Genomic DNA, 16,074 nt, shown 5'->3' with positions numbered 1-16,074 from the left:
GAAGCCAGAATGCTCCTTGGAGTCAAGGATTCTGAAGCTTCGTCTGACATATTTTGGGCATGTTGCAGGGAGGGACTGGTCCTTGGAGAGGGACATCATGTTTGGGAGAGTGGAGGCGCAGCCCAGGAGAGGAAGACCTTTGATGAGATGGATCGATTCTGTGAGTGGAATGGTGGGAATGAATGTGTTTGAGACGGTGAGGTTGGCACAGGATAGAACGGCATTTAGGGCTCTTGTACATGGAGTCACTATGAGTCGCAGGCAACTCAACGGCACATAACAACAGCAAGGTGTTGATGGAAGGGGAAGAAGAAATACAACGATGGCTCTCCACGCCCTCCCCTAGCAATCCCAGAGGGAAACTCTTAAGCTCAGATGAGTCCAGGTCTCCTCAGTTCCTCACCTAGGGCTCTTTACATGTACAGGGTCCAGAGCCAGGAGAGCCCATCTCATAAGAATCACTACATTTTTTGTCTTAAGGATCCCGCACTCTAGGTCACACAGACCCTAGGTTATGGGGTTCAGGAGTGATGGAGACCTGGGTTAGCATCCTGGCTCTGCTGTCTGCTCCCTCTGGGACCGTGATCAAGTGATTCCACCTCCATGTGCCTCAATTTCCTCCCTTGTCCATTGGCTCAATGATAACAGCCTCCACCCACAGAGAGAAGGCATTGTGAGCCCAGCGTTCCTCTCACCATCCCTCGGTAACACTACCCTAATTTTATTTGTGGAAGGGATGTGTTTACCCTCAGTGATCCCAAGAGGAAGGGAAAGCAGATGGCCACCCCATTATACAGCGGAGAAAACTAGGACACCCAGGAAGTGACAAAGTCAAGGTCATCTACCAGGTTAGTGGCATTGAGGGTGAACCTCATCCCCTATCCTCTGCCTCCGCGCGTCTCCTCCTACCTCCAGGTACTTGACGGGGATCTTGTGTTTGGTGGCGTGGGACTGGGCGAGGGGCTGCAGCTCCGCCTCATGCTGCCCCTTCTTCTTGAGAATGCCCCCCAGGGCGGTGAGCACGGTGGTGCCATGCTTCTTCAGGTCATCGGAAGCCTTCATCTCATCCTCCGTCTTGAGGTGCTTGAACTTGTCGAACTTCTCCAGGGTCTCGGGATGCCCCTTAAAGAGCCTGTGGGTACAAGAGGCTGGAGGTAGAGGCTGGAGTGTACAGTGGGCCTAGCTAGAGATAGAGGTGGGAGTATAGCACGGGTTTAAAGGTTGAGGCTGGGGAGCATGATAGGCCTGAAAGCAGCTGAGATTGAGTTCAAGTCCAAGTGGCCCTGCTTCCCAACTGGGTGACCTTGGGCAATTAACTTCATCTCTCTGTCTCCACCTCCTCATCTAAGGAATGGGGGATACATCACAGACAGATGAGAGGATTAAATGAGACAGCATATGCTGAGTGCCAGCCAGTGAGGGGTTTACAGAAATATTTGCTATTTTCTCCTTCTTCCACTTCTCCTCCTCCCCCCTTTAACTTAATAAGCCGTGTGAGGTAGCTTGGAGCACTTCTGGCATAGTGGCAAGGAGCACTGCTGCAATCCTGGAAGCACGTGGTTTAAGGCCATCAGCCGCTCTGTGGGAGAAGGATGGGCAATCTCCTCCCAGTGTGATTAACTGCCTATGAAAACCCACCAGAGAGTCAGCTATGGGTCAATTCTGACTCTAGGGGATACAACAGAAACAACTACATGAGGCAGTTTATAAGGAGCTCTGGTATCATAGTCAGTCCCTCCCAAACTAGGCTGCTAACCAAAATATTTTCCTGGCAGTTCAAATCCATCAACTATTCCACAGGAGAAAGACGAACAGTCTCTTCCCATAAGAATTAACAGCCTCTGCACACCCATGTTTACCGCGGCTTTGTTCACAATAGCAAAGAGTTGGAAACAACCCAAGTGCCCATCAACAAAAAAATGGATAGAAAAGTTGTGGTATATTCACACAGTGGAATATCACAGAGCATTGAAAAACAAGGAACTCATGAGATATTATACAAAATGGGTGATCCTGGAGGATATTATGCTGAGTGAAATATCTCAGTCACAAAAGGACAAATACTGCATGGTGTCACTGTTGTAAAACAGGACTGACATAGAGGTTAGGGGGAATCTAAGAAAAGAGGTTATAACTAATGTATACTGCATTGAGGGAGAGAACTGTTTGAAAGGAATATATGATTAGGTATTATTGTCATGACAAAAGTTCAGAATGAGAGTTTCATGGGGGAGAGGACTTGGAGGGACTGTATAATAATGATGATGATGATAATAATAATAATAACAACAATAATAATAATATTGTTTTCTTTTTACTTTTCAAAGAGAAAAACCAACTGGGGGAAGGGGTGTGCAGGGAGGAAAATGTGAAACAATGAATGAATGTAAATCCAAAGTCTCTATAAACTTTCATTAAAAAAATAATGTATACTGCATTGAAACAGATGAGGGAGAGGACTGTTTAAAAGGAATATAGTATTGGGTATTATTTTCATGATAAGATTACAGGAAAAGAAATACATAGTAAAGTGGACTGTGGGCTTGAGGGGACTGTATAACAATGAAATAATTTTTTTTCAAAGAGAGAAATGAACTGGGGTGAGTGGTGGGCTGCAAGGAAAATGTGCAACAATGAATTAATGGGGGAAAGTTAAATGGAAATAATATGCTGTAAAAATTATATATATATATATATATATATATATATAATTTAAAAAATCATTAATAAAAAAATGGGAGGGGGGGAAGAATTAACAGCCTTGGAAAGCAGATGGAAATCACCTTGACAACAGTGAGTTTTCTGAGTCGAGTGTGAGGTAGGCAGATACCTGCATGGAGCAGTTTCTACTGGAACCACTCACCTGAGGTCTGGCGGTTTAACCCCACTCAACAGCGCCACCCACAGGAGTCGCAGGCCAATACCAAGCATATTACCAAGAACGTCACACATGAGGAATGCAGAGAGCCATCACAAAGACAGGAGAAAGAGGAAGAACCCGGATGGATATGGGAGGAGAGCAAAGAGAAGAAATGATGAAGCAGGAGGATGTTACATGAAAAGGGTCGTCCATGAAATGTTCAAAGTCTCAGTGTTAGAAAAGCAGAAGAGAGGAACATGCTTGGCATTGCTCCAGGTGATAGAATGGAGGAAGGGGAAGAAAAATGTAAGCCTTAAGCTGCAATACTGAAGAGATCCTTGAGCACAACGTGGAAGGATGCAGGAAGCATTCATAGCAGATAGCAGGAAAACCCAGCATCATGGTACCAAAGAGAACTGGAAGAATGGCAGCCTTTTCGAGAGGGAGCATATAATCAAGAGCCAATAATGTTGAAGGAACACTTAGAACTTGCCTTGAAGGCACTAGCAGAAAACAAGAATCCAGAAATTGACAGAATACCAATTGAGATGTTTCAACAAGTATATGCGGTCCTGGAAAGGGTCCCTCATCTAAACCCAGAAATTTGGAGGACAGCTGGTCAGGTGACTAGAAGACAGTGTCTCTGTGGCCGTTCTCAAAGAAAGGTGGTTCAAGGGGAAGAAGAAATAGTCAAACAATATCATTTATATCACACACAAGTGAAGATATCTTGCTGAAGATAAGAAAAAACAAAACAAAACAAAACAAAACAAAAAGCAAATGTTGTAGCAGCATATTGACGGGGAGCTGCCAAAAATTCAAAGCATATTTAGAGGACATGGAAGGGGATATCATTGTGGTATCAGATGGGTCGTGCAAAAAAGTAGAGAGTTTTATTGACTCTGCCAAGACATTCAGTTGTGTTGTTGTTAGGTGCTGTTGAGTCGAGTATGATTCATAGCGACCCTATAAACAACAGATCTGAACCCTGTTCTATCCTGTGCCATCCTCACACTTCCTGACACATTAGAGTCCATTGTAACAGTCAATGCATCAGTCCACCTAGTTGAGGGTCTTCCTTTCCTTGACTGACCCTCTGCCATTCCAATCATCATACTCCTCTCCAAAGAATAGCCCCTCCAAGCAACATGTCAGAAGTATTTGAGATGAACCCTCATCGTCCTTGCCTCCAAAGAGGAACCAACTGCACCCTCTCCAAGACATATTTGTTTGTCCTTTTGGACGTCCATGGGATGTTCAGTGTTCTTCTCCAACACCATGGCTCAGAGGTGTCAATTCTTCTTCTGTCATCCCTATTCGTTGTCCAGCTCTCAGATGCATAGCCAGTGATCCGAAAGACCATGGCTTGAATCAGATGCACCTTGGACATACTTCAATTGTGTGGATTATAACAAATTAGGGATAACATTTCTTTTTTTTATTTTATTATTTTTGTGTGAGTGTACCGTCAAATCAGATCTGACTGGTACAGGAGGAGATTGTCCCTCCTTCCCCGGCAGAGCATCTGGTGGATTCGAAGCGTGCGCCTCTGGGATTGTAGTTGCAGCTCCTTACCACTAGGCCACCAGAGCTCTCCTAGGGATAACATTTCTTAAAAGGAAAATTCCATACCACTTGCATTCATGCAGAACCTGTAGATAGACCAAGAACAATCATTAAATGGAAAACAAAGGATACAGTATGGTTTATAATCAAGAAAGGAATCAAATGTGAGAGATGAGGGGAAAAAATCAGGAGAGGTAACCAACAGGGTTCTATCTTTTCTCCGTATTTACTCAATTGGCACGCTGAGCAAACAATCCAAGAAGCTGGGCCTTATGAATAAGAACGTGTCATCAAGATTGATGAAGACTTGTCCAACACTGCAATATGTAGATGCCACAAAGTTACTTGTGGCAAATTCATTAAAAAATGAAGAGAGCTTGAAACACTAACTGATGAAGATTGAAGACTCCAGTCTTCAGTATGGATTACACTTTATCATCAAGAAAACAAAACCCCTCACAACTGGACTGATTAGCAACGTGACAATAAACGGAGACAAGACAGAAGTTGTCAAGGATTTCATTTTACTTGGACCCAAAATCAACACACTGTAGCAATGGTCAAGAAATAAAAAGAAGTGTTTTCTTTGAGTAAATCTGCTGTCAGGACCACCTTGTAATATTAAAGAGCAAAGATGTCAGTCAGGAGTAAGATTAATCTAACCCAAGCTGTGAAGTCTTCAATGGCTTCATATCCTTGAGAAAGCTAGGCAATGAACAAAGAAGACTGAAGAATAAACTGATGTGTTTGAAATGCAGTGTTGGCCAAGAATTGTTATGTACCATTGAGTCCGAACCCACCTGTAGTGGACCTTCCAGAAGGTTTTCAGAGGCAGTAAATTACACGGGAGGAAACTGCCCATCTTTCTCCCGTGGAGCAGCTGGTGGATTTGAACCACGTGCTTTTGTGCTGGCAGGGCGACTTCCTGCCACTGAGCCACCACAGCGATATAAAAGGGACTGCCAAAAGAACAAACAAGTATAACTGGGACAAAGTGTGGCCTCCTTAGAAGTGAGCATGACGAAGCTTGCCTTGGGTACTTGGGACATGTTCCAGCAGGGACAAGTCCCTGGAGAGGGACATCGTGTTCAGTAAAGCAGTCAGTGGGAAAGAAGACCCTCAGAGAGCTGGACCAACACAGCAGCTGCAGAAATAGGTTCAACACAGCAGTAATGATGAGACCTGCGTGGGGCCTGGTGTGTTTCATTCTGCTGCACATGGGCTGGTGTGAGTCGCTATGAGCTGGATTCAACTTGCTGGCAGAAAATAACAGCAGCTCCTGTTTGGTAGAAGCAGCCCCATGGAAGGAAGGGCTGACTGTCTGCTTCGGTAAAGGGTTAAGTCAGCCCTATGGAGCTGGTCGGCTCTGTAACGCACAAGGTCACCGTGTGCTGAAATAGGCTCAACGGCAATATTTGATGAGGCAAGTACCATTCTGTGGACGATGAAACAGGGAAAGACTGACTTGCCAGCATTTCTACCAGGAAATCTATTTCCTATCCATACTTCTGATGACTTCTCACATTTGGCTCTTCTAACACAGATACTTGTCTGCACACTTGATTCACACATGGATGTGTGCAAACACCACTGCACACACATATGTGTTCTCATAAATGCATATATACACTCGCACAAGTATACACACCAAAAAACACGAGCAGAGGTAATACTCTGAAGTATCTCATGAACACACATCCTATGCACAAGCATGCACACATGCTCAAACACACACACACGCGCGTGCACGCGCAGAGACCCATTAATATCTCCAAGCACATGTCCATATACACAAATACACACACATAGGCAGACGGCCATGTGGACACATATTCTCAAGCCTGTACCATGTAGCATGGACCCTCCACCCTGCAGCACTCCCTGCATGGCCAGGTCTGCCCACAGCCATGCCCAGTGTCACCGCCACACCGCAGGGCCCATGCAAAGTCTCATGCGTCACTGACAGCTTGTCTCTGGCACTTTTTGCCCAAGGGTCCCCAAGCTCCTGACTATTATTATCTGGCGACAATGATCCTCATCTGCTGCCTGCCAGATGGGAGACCTGGCACTGCAGATGAAGGCTGGAGGCCAGGCTGCCAAGAGGAGATTGTGCGGATGCCAGAGGACTGAGGACCTGAGATGCCCACCTCCAATGTCCGAGGAAAGGACAGAGAACCGAAGGGACTGAGAATGACAAAAGCCAGGCCTGCCTCCTGCTCTGTCTCCCGTGTGCAGTGTGTGAGATTGAAAAAAGCTGCTCACCCTCTCTGGTCTCAGTCTGGCTCTAGAAACCCAAGGACTGGTCCAACTGACTTCTCAGGGTCACCTATCTTCCACGCTCAGGCACCAGGCAGAGAGGAGCCTGAGTTTCTTTTTTTAACATCCCAGAAGAGTTGGGCTAATTAGTACCCCTGTGAGTCTTACATGACACATGTTTGTTTCCTTTCTCCTCATATTCTATACCTGGGAGCTTACAAGACAAACCCTGAAGTCCTGCTTCCCAAAGCAACCCAGAAAAGGAGCAAAGGCCCCTTTTCCACTCTGTGGAAAGGGCAGAGGGCGGAGGGCCAGACCTTCCACAACTGTGTCAGAAACACCCCTTGGGTTTTCATCTTCACTCTTGCTGACCTGTCTTATTCACCTGATAGGACTCCAGAAAAGTCAGAGGACATGGAGCTCGTGTCCTGGGGGCCTCTGAACTGAGGCCCAACTGCAAATCCACATGGAAGACTGAGGCTTCCCTCAGACCCATGAAAACCCTTCTCTGTCAAAGAACCAGAGAAGAGAGGGGCGTTTGTCTCTCACGCAGCAAGGTCATGGGCAATGTACACAGCAATTGATAGCGAGAGTGCTAGAATCAAGCTGCTGGCTTTAAATTCTGCCTGGTTGGTTTCCTTACTTCATTGTGTGGTGTTGAACAGGTTACTTATACTCTCTGTTAAATGTGGATGCTAATAATACCATCTGTCTCCTAGATGGAGCTCTGGTGGCCTAGCGGTAAGGGGCTGCCCTGAAAACCTGAAGGCACACAGTTCAAATCCATCAGTGGCACTACGGGAGAAAGATGGAAAGTCTCCTCCTGTGTGATTTAATGCCTCTGAAGACTCACTGGAGGGTCGTCAGCTATGAGTCAGTTCCGACCTGGTGGTACATAACAGCAACAGCCTCATAGAATGTTGGGTTTATGAGTTAACACATTCGAAGCACAGCACCGTGTCTGGCTTCCAGAATATTCTATACAAATGTTTGCTGCCCTTCCCCTCTGTCTCAGCATCATTTTAATTATCTCTGCCATTATAAAAACTGTCAGCTCCATCATCATAATCATCATCATCATCACCACCCTCATTTCCTTTATCATCATCTCCTCTTCATATCATCACCATGACCACCACCATCATCATCATCATCACCACCATCATCTCCATTATCATCATCTTCTTCATATCGTCATCACCATGACCACCATCATCACCTCCGTCATCACCTCCTCCATATCATCACCATCACCATGACCATCATCATCATCATCATCTCTATCACCATGACCACCATCATCATCTCCATTATCATCATTTTCTTCATATCATCATCACCATGACCACCATCATCACCTCCATCATCACCTCCTCCATATCATCACCATCACCATGACCACCATCATCTCTATCACCATGACCACCACCATCATCATCATCACCACCATCATCTCCATTATCATCATCTCCTCCATATCATCATCACCATGACCACCATCATCATCTCTCATCATTATCATCATCATCTTTATCATCACCATCTCCACTTTCACCTCTTCCATATCACCATCACCATGACCACAATCATCATCTCCATCATCATTATCATCTCCATCATCATCAACTTTATCATCATCATCATCATCACCATCACCATGACCACCATCCATCATCATCATCTCCTCTGTATCATCACCATCTCCATGACCACTTTCATCTCCATCATCATCATCATCATCTCTGTTATCACCTCCTTCATATCATCACCATCACCATAGCCACCAACATCATCTCCATCATCATCGTCATCTCCATCATCAACTTTATCATCATCCCACCAACATCATCATCATCATGACCTCATCATTATCATCTCCTCTGTATCATCACCATCACCATGACCATGATTATCATCTCTATCATCATTATCATCACCATCATCATCATTACCATCTCCATCATCACCTCCTTATATCATCACCATCACCATGGCCACAATCATCATCTCCATCATCATCACCATCTTCACTATCCTCCTACCAGCATCATCATCACCATCACCATGACCACCATCATCACCTCCACTATCACCTCCTCTATATCATCACCATCACCATGACCACCATCATCACCTCCATCATCATTATTACCTCCATTATCATCATCTCTGTCATCATCCTACCATAATCACCACCAATATCATAAGCTCCATCCCCACTGCCATCATCACCATCACTGTAGCATCAAGAGTTTGAGGATTGTCATTGTTGGGATCCAGAGCCTGCAGCTCTCTGTCACTGACTGGCTGAGAAACTCAGATTCTGTTTCCTCCTTGTATCATGAGTATTGCCCATGAAAAAAGCTTTTCAGAATTGTCATGGCCTCAGAATCCTTTGCTCAGAAAGAAGCAGAAATAATGAAACAGGAGAGGAGAGGGAGAAGCCCAGGCCCACTCTGTAGTCAGCCTCTGGAGCCAGGACCTCCAGCAGACCCTCCAGCTTTCATGCCCCAGAATGCTGTGATCACACATTTGCAGTGAAGGTCTCAGTGTTTTGTCAACAGGCCTGGGTTATCGGTATGGTGTCTCTCTTATAATCAGAGGATTTGGAGATAAGACCTTCCCAAGGTCAGTAAGAAAACCCAGGTTCAATGTCATAATCAGAGTCCAGCCCCCATGGAGGCCTTTGCAGCCCTGGGAGTTCGCAATCTCTTCCTTCCCTCCACCTCTCTGTACCCCACACAATGGAGGGCAGAGCACTGGCATAGTCTCCACATGTCCTGCAGCTAAGACGTGACAGGGCACTGGGCACTTGGGGGCCTTCCAGGGGCCAGAAGTCTTGGGCATCATGTCTCCTCTCTGGCACCTGGCCCCCTGGCATCTGCGTAGATCCACCCTGCGACAGGAGGAAATGTTTCCTTCATGACACAATACCTCAAGGCTCCTCAAGACACCAAGTCACTACCTCAGGGCTGGCAACCCCCAGATCACCTTCAAAGACTCCCCACCTGCTCTACAAACTCTGTCCTTCCCCTCAGCTGCCAATCCCCGGCCATCCCTCCAAAACCAAGTGTCTCATGGGCTCAGAGAATCCCAGGATGGGAGAGCAGAGGGAGCTCAGAGACCACAGACAGTCCTTGACTTGACCAATAGGGAAGGGGGACCCAGAGAGAACAGCTGGCTTGTCCAAGGTCACACAGAAAATGAGGCGCTGGTGTCAATGTGGAGAGGGCCTTTCAGGGAATCAGGGTCTCCTGATTGGTGGTGGTGGTGTTGCTGTTGTATGTTGTCAAGTTGGAACCAACCCATAGCTGACCTTTCAATGGGTTGGTTTCCAGAAGCAGTAAATCACATGGGAAGTGATCGCTCCTGGAAGGAGACCTCAATGGCGCCCTGGGAGCCAGCTGGCAGAGACAAGAGCAGGAAGGCATAGGAGACACCCCAAGACTATGAGCCAGCATCAGCCAGGACCTTGAAGGTCCTGCCTCAACTGTCTCCAGCACCAGTCTGGAGGGGCTCAAACCTCAGATAACTGAGTCCGAGACTGACCGGCTGCTCTGCCGGGACAGCTGGGAGCTGGGAGTGGACAGGATGAGCACCCGGGCTCCTGAACAAGGAGCTGTTTGTCTGGAGTTAAAGTACCAAGGGCGATGCATTCATCTGTGGCCACCTCAGGGCCTACAACCTCCCAGGAACAGTAAACAGTTACTAGACTGTTAGCCTGAGTGGACCCGGAGAGGGAAGAAAGCTGGGGTGTGGTGGGTGGGGGAGAGAATGATCTACCACCATTTGGGTGGAAGGCAGTGGAGAACGAGGGTCTATTTATAAGTCAGCAGCCAATCTCTGCTTTCAAAACAGAGCTGTTTTCTTCTTTCCCCCCCCCCTTTCTTTTTAGGGGTTGGAGGTGGAGAGGAAAGAATTACCGTAACAGCTTAGAGACCATACTGTTCTTAGCTCTCAAATACAACACACTCTCAAGGCCACCCGGAGCCTGTTTTTCTCTACTTATAATCTTTTGAGAAGTCATTCGTGTGGGCTCACCTGTAACAGTTGTCAGCATTGTCTAGGACTCCCTGAATGCCAGGTATTGTGACAAGTCCTATGCGTGCGCACACACACGTTCATAATGCTCATCTCTCCCCCTTCTACGAGGAAGGCATTTAGACCCACTTTGCTGTACAGGACAGGACGGTGAGGCCCAGAGAGTCTGTGTAACTTCCCAGTGGCCACACAGTTGCTCCGTGGCCTGGTGAGCATTAGAGTTAGATCTGTATCACCTCGAGGGTCATATCTTAACCCTGACAGCTTGGGGACGTCAATGGGCTTGTCACTCGGGATGGCCTTCTTCTCTCCTGTCCTACTTGGCCTCATCTGTTAACGAGGTGCCTGGACCAGCTATCGCTGAGACCTCAAAAATGCTGAGTACCTGTAATTCTAGGATTACTCTGGGAGCTCTAGGAACAAGGATTAGCCCTCAGGCTTCTCCAGCTGCCGACTCAAGCCTGTGGTAGATCTTTCCTCTCTTCCCTGACTCGAAAATCCAAGATTCAAGGCAAAGCAAAACCAAGTGGGGGCTTTGACGGGATCAGCTAATGCGGCCGACTGGTCGACCCTGGGGCAAACGTCCCACCGTGTGGACAAGCACCACTGGGCTGGGGGGACCACAGGCTCTCTTCTCTTTACCTGATGAGGACTTCCTGCCCGTGGCCCGTGATGTCAGCCTCCACCTTCCCCCAGACGTTCAAAACCAACTGCCATTCCCCATCGCTGAGCCCCATGGTGTGGCCTGAAGGGAACAAAAAGGAGCAAGTGTAGCCGATAGATCAGTCGGGCGTCCTGGCCTCGACAGCTGGGGCTCCAGGGGGTTTTATGCCATCTTGATGCGGGTCACGTGACAGCTCTTGTTCTCTCTCTCGGCCTTTCTCGCTCTCACGCAGGGGTCTAATCTCTTCCTTTCTCTAGTGCTCACATGGAAGCTATTTTGGGGCCCGTGCCATTGTGAGGACGAAGGACAACTCAGGCCACCGCAGGGGCGGACTGTGGGAGGAGTGGGGAGATGGCTGGGGCCGTGGGTCGGCAGAAAGGGCAGCTGCCAAGGCCGATGCCAGCCGCCTGAAACCCAACCCTCCCTGTCGTCAACCCTCCCCAGAGGCCTGTCATGTTTCTAAGCCTGGGCAGCAGGTGCCTTGGCTGGACCCAGGGGCCGTCTGACCCTTCGAAGTCTCCTCTCTCACCTGCCAGATGCCCCTCACACAGCCCAAGAGAGAGCAAAGGGCCAGGATAGCTTCTGCCAACAGCCAAGGAGCTCCCAAGATTTCGTACTGGGGGCCAGGCTTCTCCACACCCCCCAGAGAATGCCCGGCCCACCACCTTGCTCAAAGCTCTCCCTCTTCAAGGTTGTGCTTAATCTATTCCCCCAAGACATAATTAGTGCTGCCAAACCAAGGGCATGCAGTTCAAATCCGCCAGCTGCTCTGCGGGAGAAGGATGGACACTCTCCTCCCATGCAATTTACTGCTTCTGAAAACCCACTGGAGGGTCAGCTATGAGTTGGTTTCGACTCAATGGTATAAACAAACATTCTCCCATTTGTTGTTGTGTTGTTGTTATATGCTGTTGGCTGTGACTCATAGCGACCCCTATGTACGTTAGCTGTGAACGCTGCCCTATTCTGAGTCGATCTCATCGTCTCTGACAGACCTATTCACATTTCTCCAGTCACTGAGTCAATTCATCTCATCCAGGCTCTTCCACTCCTACATTGTCCCTCCACCCTTCCAACCATGATGTCCTTCTCCAAGGACTAGTCCCTCCTGGCAACATGCTCGAAGTATGTGAAATGGAGCTTCAAAATCATTGCCTCCAAGGAACAGCTTGGTTTCACCCTCTCTAGGTCTGACCTGTTTGTTCTCTTGGCAGTTCACGATATGTTCAACTCTCTTCTCCAGCACCACGATTCTTCTTCTATTATCCTTAGTCACTTCCCAGCTCTCTGATGCATGGCAAGTAATTGTGAGGACTATGGCCTATATCAGGTGCACCCTAGTCTCTAGAATGACATCATTGCTCTTTAGCACTCTAGAGAGGTCCCTGGCAGCAGACTTAACCAATGCAGTTCATTTTTTAACTCTCTGACTGCTTGTACCAGGAGTGCTGACTGTGGAACCAAGCAAACTGAAGTTGTTAACAATCTCAATCTCTTTTCATCTATCATAAATTTGCCAGTTGGCCCAATGGTGAGAATCTTTGTTTTCTTGATGTTGAGCTTCATTTCATATTGAAGACTACACTTCTTGACCTTCTGCATCAAATGTCTCCTGTCTTCCTCAGTTTCAATAAACAAGGTTTGAGTCATCTGCATAACGCAAGTTGTTGATGAGTCTTCTGCCAATCCTGATACCACATTCCTCCTCATAAACTCCAGCCTCGCGAATGACCTATTCTGCATATAGATTAAAGAAGTATAAAGATATGACGCACCCTTGACTCACACACCTTTGCTGATTCTGAACCATGCAGTGTTTCCCTGCTCTGTTCTGACTACTTCTTCCAGGTCCAAGTATAGGTTTTGCATGAGCACAATTAATTGTTCTGGGATTCCCATTCTTCTCAAGGTTAGCCACAAATTATTGTGATCCACAGAGTCAAATGCCTTTGCATAGTCACTGAAACACAGATAGGCATTCCTCTGGTACTCTCTGCTTTCAGTCAAGATCCATCTAACATTGGCTCTGACGTCCTGAGTCCCACAGCCTCTTCTAAACCGGCACATCTGGCAGGTCTCTGCTGATGTTCTACTCTTCCAGTTGTTTTTTTTTTTTTAAATCTTCAGCAGAATCTTGCTCACATGTGATATTTTTAAATTTCCACACTCTGTCGTGTCACCTTTTTTTTAGAATGGGAATAATATGGACCTCTTCCAGTATGTTAGCCAGGTAGTTGTCCTCCAGGTATCTTGGCATAACCTGATGAGTGTGTCCAGGGCAGCATCTGTATGTTGAAATATGTCAATAGATATTCCATCGATTCCTAAGGCCTTGTTTTTGCCAATTCCTTCAGAGCAGCTCAAACTTCCTCCTTCACCACCATTGTCTCTTGATCATATATTGTTTCATGAAATTCTTCTGTACCAGCCAATTCTTTTTGGTATTCTGTGTACTTCTTCCAATATCTTTTGATGTTTTCCTGGGTTCTTCAATCTTCTGCCCATAGCATTCTAAGTATTGCAACTCGAGGCTTGAACTTGTTCTTTAGTTCCTTCAGCTTAAGAAATGCCAAGCGAGTTTGCACCTTTTGATTTTGCTACTCAGAACAAATTGCTATCAAGTTGGGTTCCATTCAGGTTGGAGTGTTTGGGCTTGAGGAGTCTTGTCAATGAGTGAGATTAGGCAGACTCTGGTCTTAGTGCATAGGGTTGCTCTGAATTGGAGCTGATTCGGCAGCACCCAACAACAGCATTAGATGTCACATTAGGAGACGCATTGCACTGGGAAAAATCTGCAATTAGGGACCTCTCCAAATTATTGAGGAGCAGTGATGTCAGTTTGAGGACTAAGGTGTATCTGATTCAGGCCATGGTCTTTCCAATCACTTGCTATGCATTTGAGAGCCAGACAATGAATAAGGATGACAGAAGAATTGACACCTTTGAACTGTGGTGTTGGAGAACATTCCATGGATGGCCAAGAAAACAAACAGATATGTCTTGCAGAGGATGCAGCCAGAGTCATTTTTGGAGGCAGGAATGAGGAGGCTTTGCCTCCCATACTTTGGGCATGTTGTTAGGAGGTGCTATTCCTTGGAAAGGGACATGTTATTGGGAAGGGCGGAGGGTCAGTGAAGGAGAGAAAGACCCTCAACAAAGTGGACAGATACGGTGCTGCTGCAATGGTTCTTGTGTGTCAGGAAATGTGAGGATGGTGCAGGACAGGACTGCATTCAGATCTTTTGTTCATCATGTCACTATGAGTTGTAGTCAGCCGGACAGCACCTAACAACATGTTATGTTGTTGTTGTTGTTGTTGTTACATGTCCTTGAGTCAACTACAATTTATAGTGACCCTGTGAACAACGGCTCTGGACCCTGCTTAGAGGGTACTATCCTCACACTTTCTGACACACTTAAGCCCATTGTTACAGATGCTGTGTCAATGCATCTCGCTGAGGGTCTCCCACTATTTTGCTGGCCCCTTCACCTTTCTAAGCATGATGTCCTTCTCCAAAGACTGGTCCTCCCTTACAATACACCCAAAGTATATAAGATGGGGTTTCACCATTCTTGCCTCCAAGAAGTGTCCTGGTTTTACTTTCTCCAGGACAGACCTATTTATTCTCTTGGCAGTTCATGGCAGTTCTCCAGCACCGCAACTCAAAGACATCGACTCTTCCTTTGTCATCCTTATTCATTGTCCAACTTTCAGATGCATAACAAGTAATAGAAAAGATCATAGGTTGGATCAGGTACGCCTTAGTGTTTACATTGACATCATTGCTCTTTAGTACTTTGGAGAGGTCGCTGACAACAGACATTCCTAATGCAACCTGTCTTTTCATTTCTTAACTGTTGATACAAAGGGTATTAATTGTGGATCCAAGTAAGATGAAATCATTGACAACTTCGATCTTTTTTCCATCTCTTGTGATGTTGTCTATTGGCCCGCTGGTGAGGATTTCTGTTTTCTTGATGTTGAGATGTTATTATGAGAAAGTATATTTCAATAATGTAAGAATTATCAAAATGTGATACAGAAATACGAAGTGAGCAAAATAGTGCCCATAGACTTGCCGAGTGCAGGCTTGCCACAAATCTCCAATCTGTGAGAGGCTCTGTTTCTGCCAAATAGAGTACAGTGAAATGCAGTGAATCATTGTGTCTGTGTGAGCCCCTGTGCCACTGCCCGTCTCTGTCTCACACATCATGGCTTATTTCCCTGCTGTCTCCTTCATTCCTATGTATATGTTCGTGCTCAGAGACTTTGATTCAAGAACGTGACGTCTGCTAACTCAGTCATCGCCCTCAAACAGCCCTAAGGGGCAGATACTGGCATTATCCCCATTTAATTAAAAGGAAGTTAAGGCCATTTGCAAAGAGCACAGTGTTTGCTGTGACAGAGCTGGGATTTAATCCCAAGAATCAGGCTCCGAGTCCATGCTCCTGAGCCTGGTTGGTGAACACCTTGATGTGCATGTGTACAGAGCCTGTCTTACGCAGCTGTGTGTCTCTTGGGTCTAGTACAGCACCAAATTTAAACATTAAATGTATTGTTAATTGAATAAAAAGATGGAATGCCCTTGCAGAGAAAGCAAGTGGAGAGTGATGGGTCTTATTTTTTATCTACCCACCTATCCACCCACCCATCCACACAGCCATCTAGTTATTCATCTCTCTCTCT

General features: G+C 46.6%; 1 protein-coding gene across 1 annotated transcript in view; it reads right to left on the bottom strand.

The window, feature by feature from the left end:
* The window catches only part of MB (myoglobin), a 12,984-nt gene extending 1,497 nt beyond the window's left edge, over positions 1 to 11,487 (bottom strand). Inside the window, exons 1-2 of the mRNA XM_006890162.1 lie at positions 11,366 to 11,487; positions 910 to 1,132 (exon numbers count right to left, since the gene is read on the bottom strand). Coding sequence (XP_006890224.1) covers positions 910 to 1,132; positions 11,366 to 11,460 — 318 coding nt within the window. The 5' untranslated portion in view covers positions 11,461 to 11,487. The remainder of the gene's footprint in view (positions 1 to 909; positions 1,133 to 11,365) is intronic.
* Positions 11,488 to 16,074: the final 4,587 nt, after the last annotated feature.

The sequence above is a fragment of the Elephantulus edwardii genome, unplaced genomic scaffold (assembly GCF_000299155.1).
Source record: "Elephantulus edwardii isolate Elephantulus edwardi_28Jun2011 unplaced genomic scaffold, EleEdw1.0 scaffold00086, whole genome shotgun sequence".
Lineage (NCBI taxonomy): Eukaryota > Metazoa > Chordata > Mammalia > Macroscelidea > Macroscelididae > Elephantulus > Elephantulus edwardii.
Note: the sequence above shows the minus strand (reverse complement) of the source record. Positions and strands in the feature narration are given on the sequence as shown.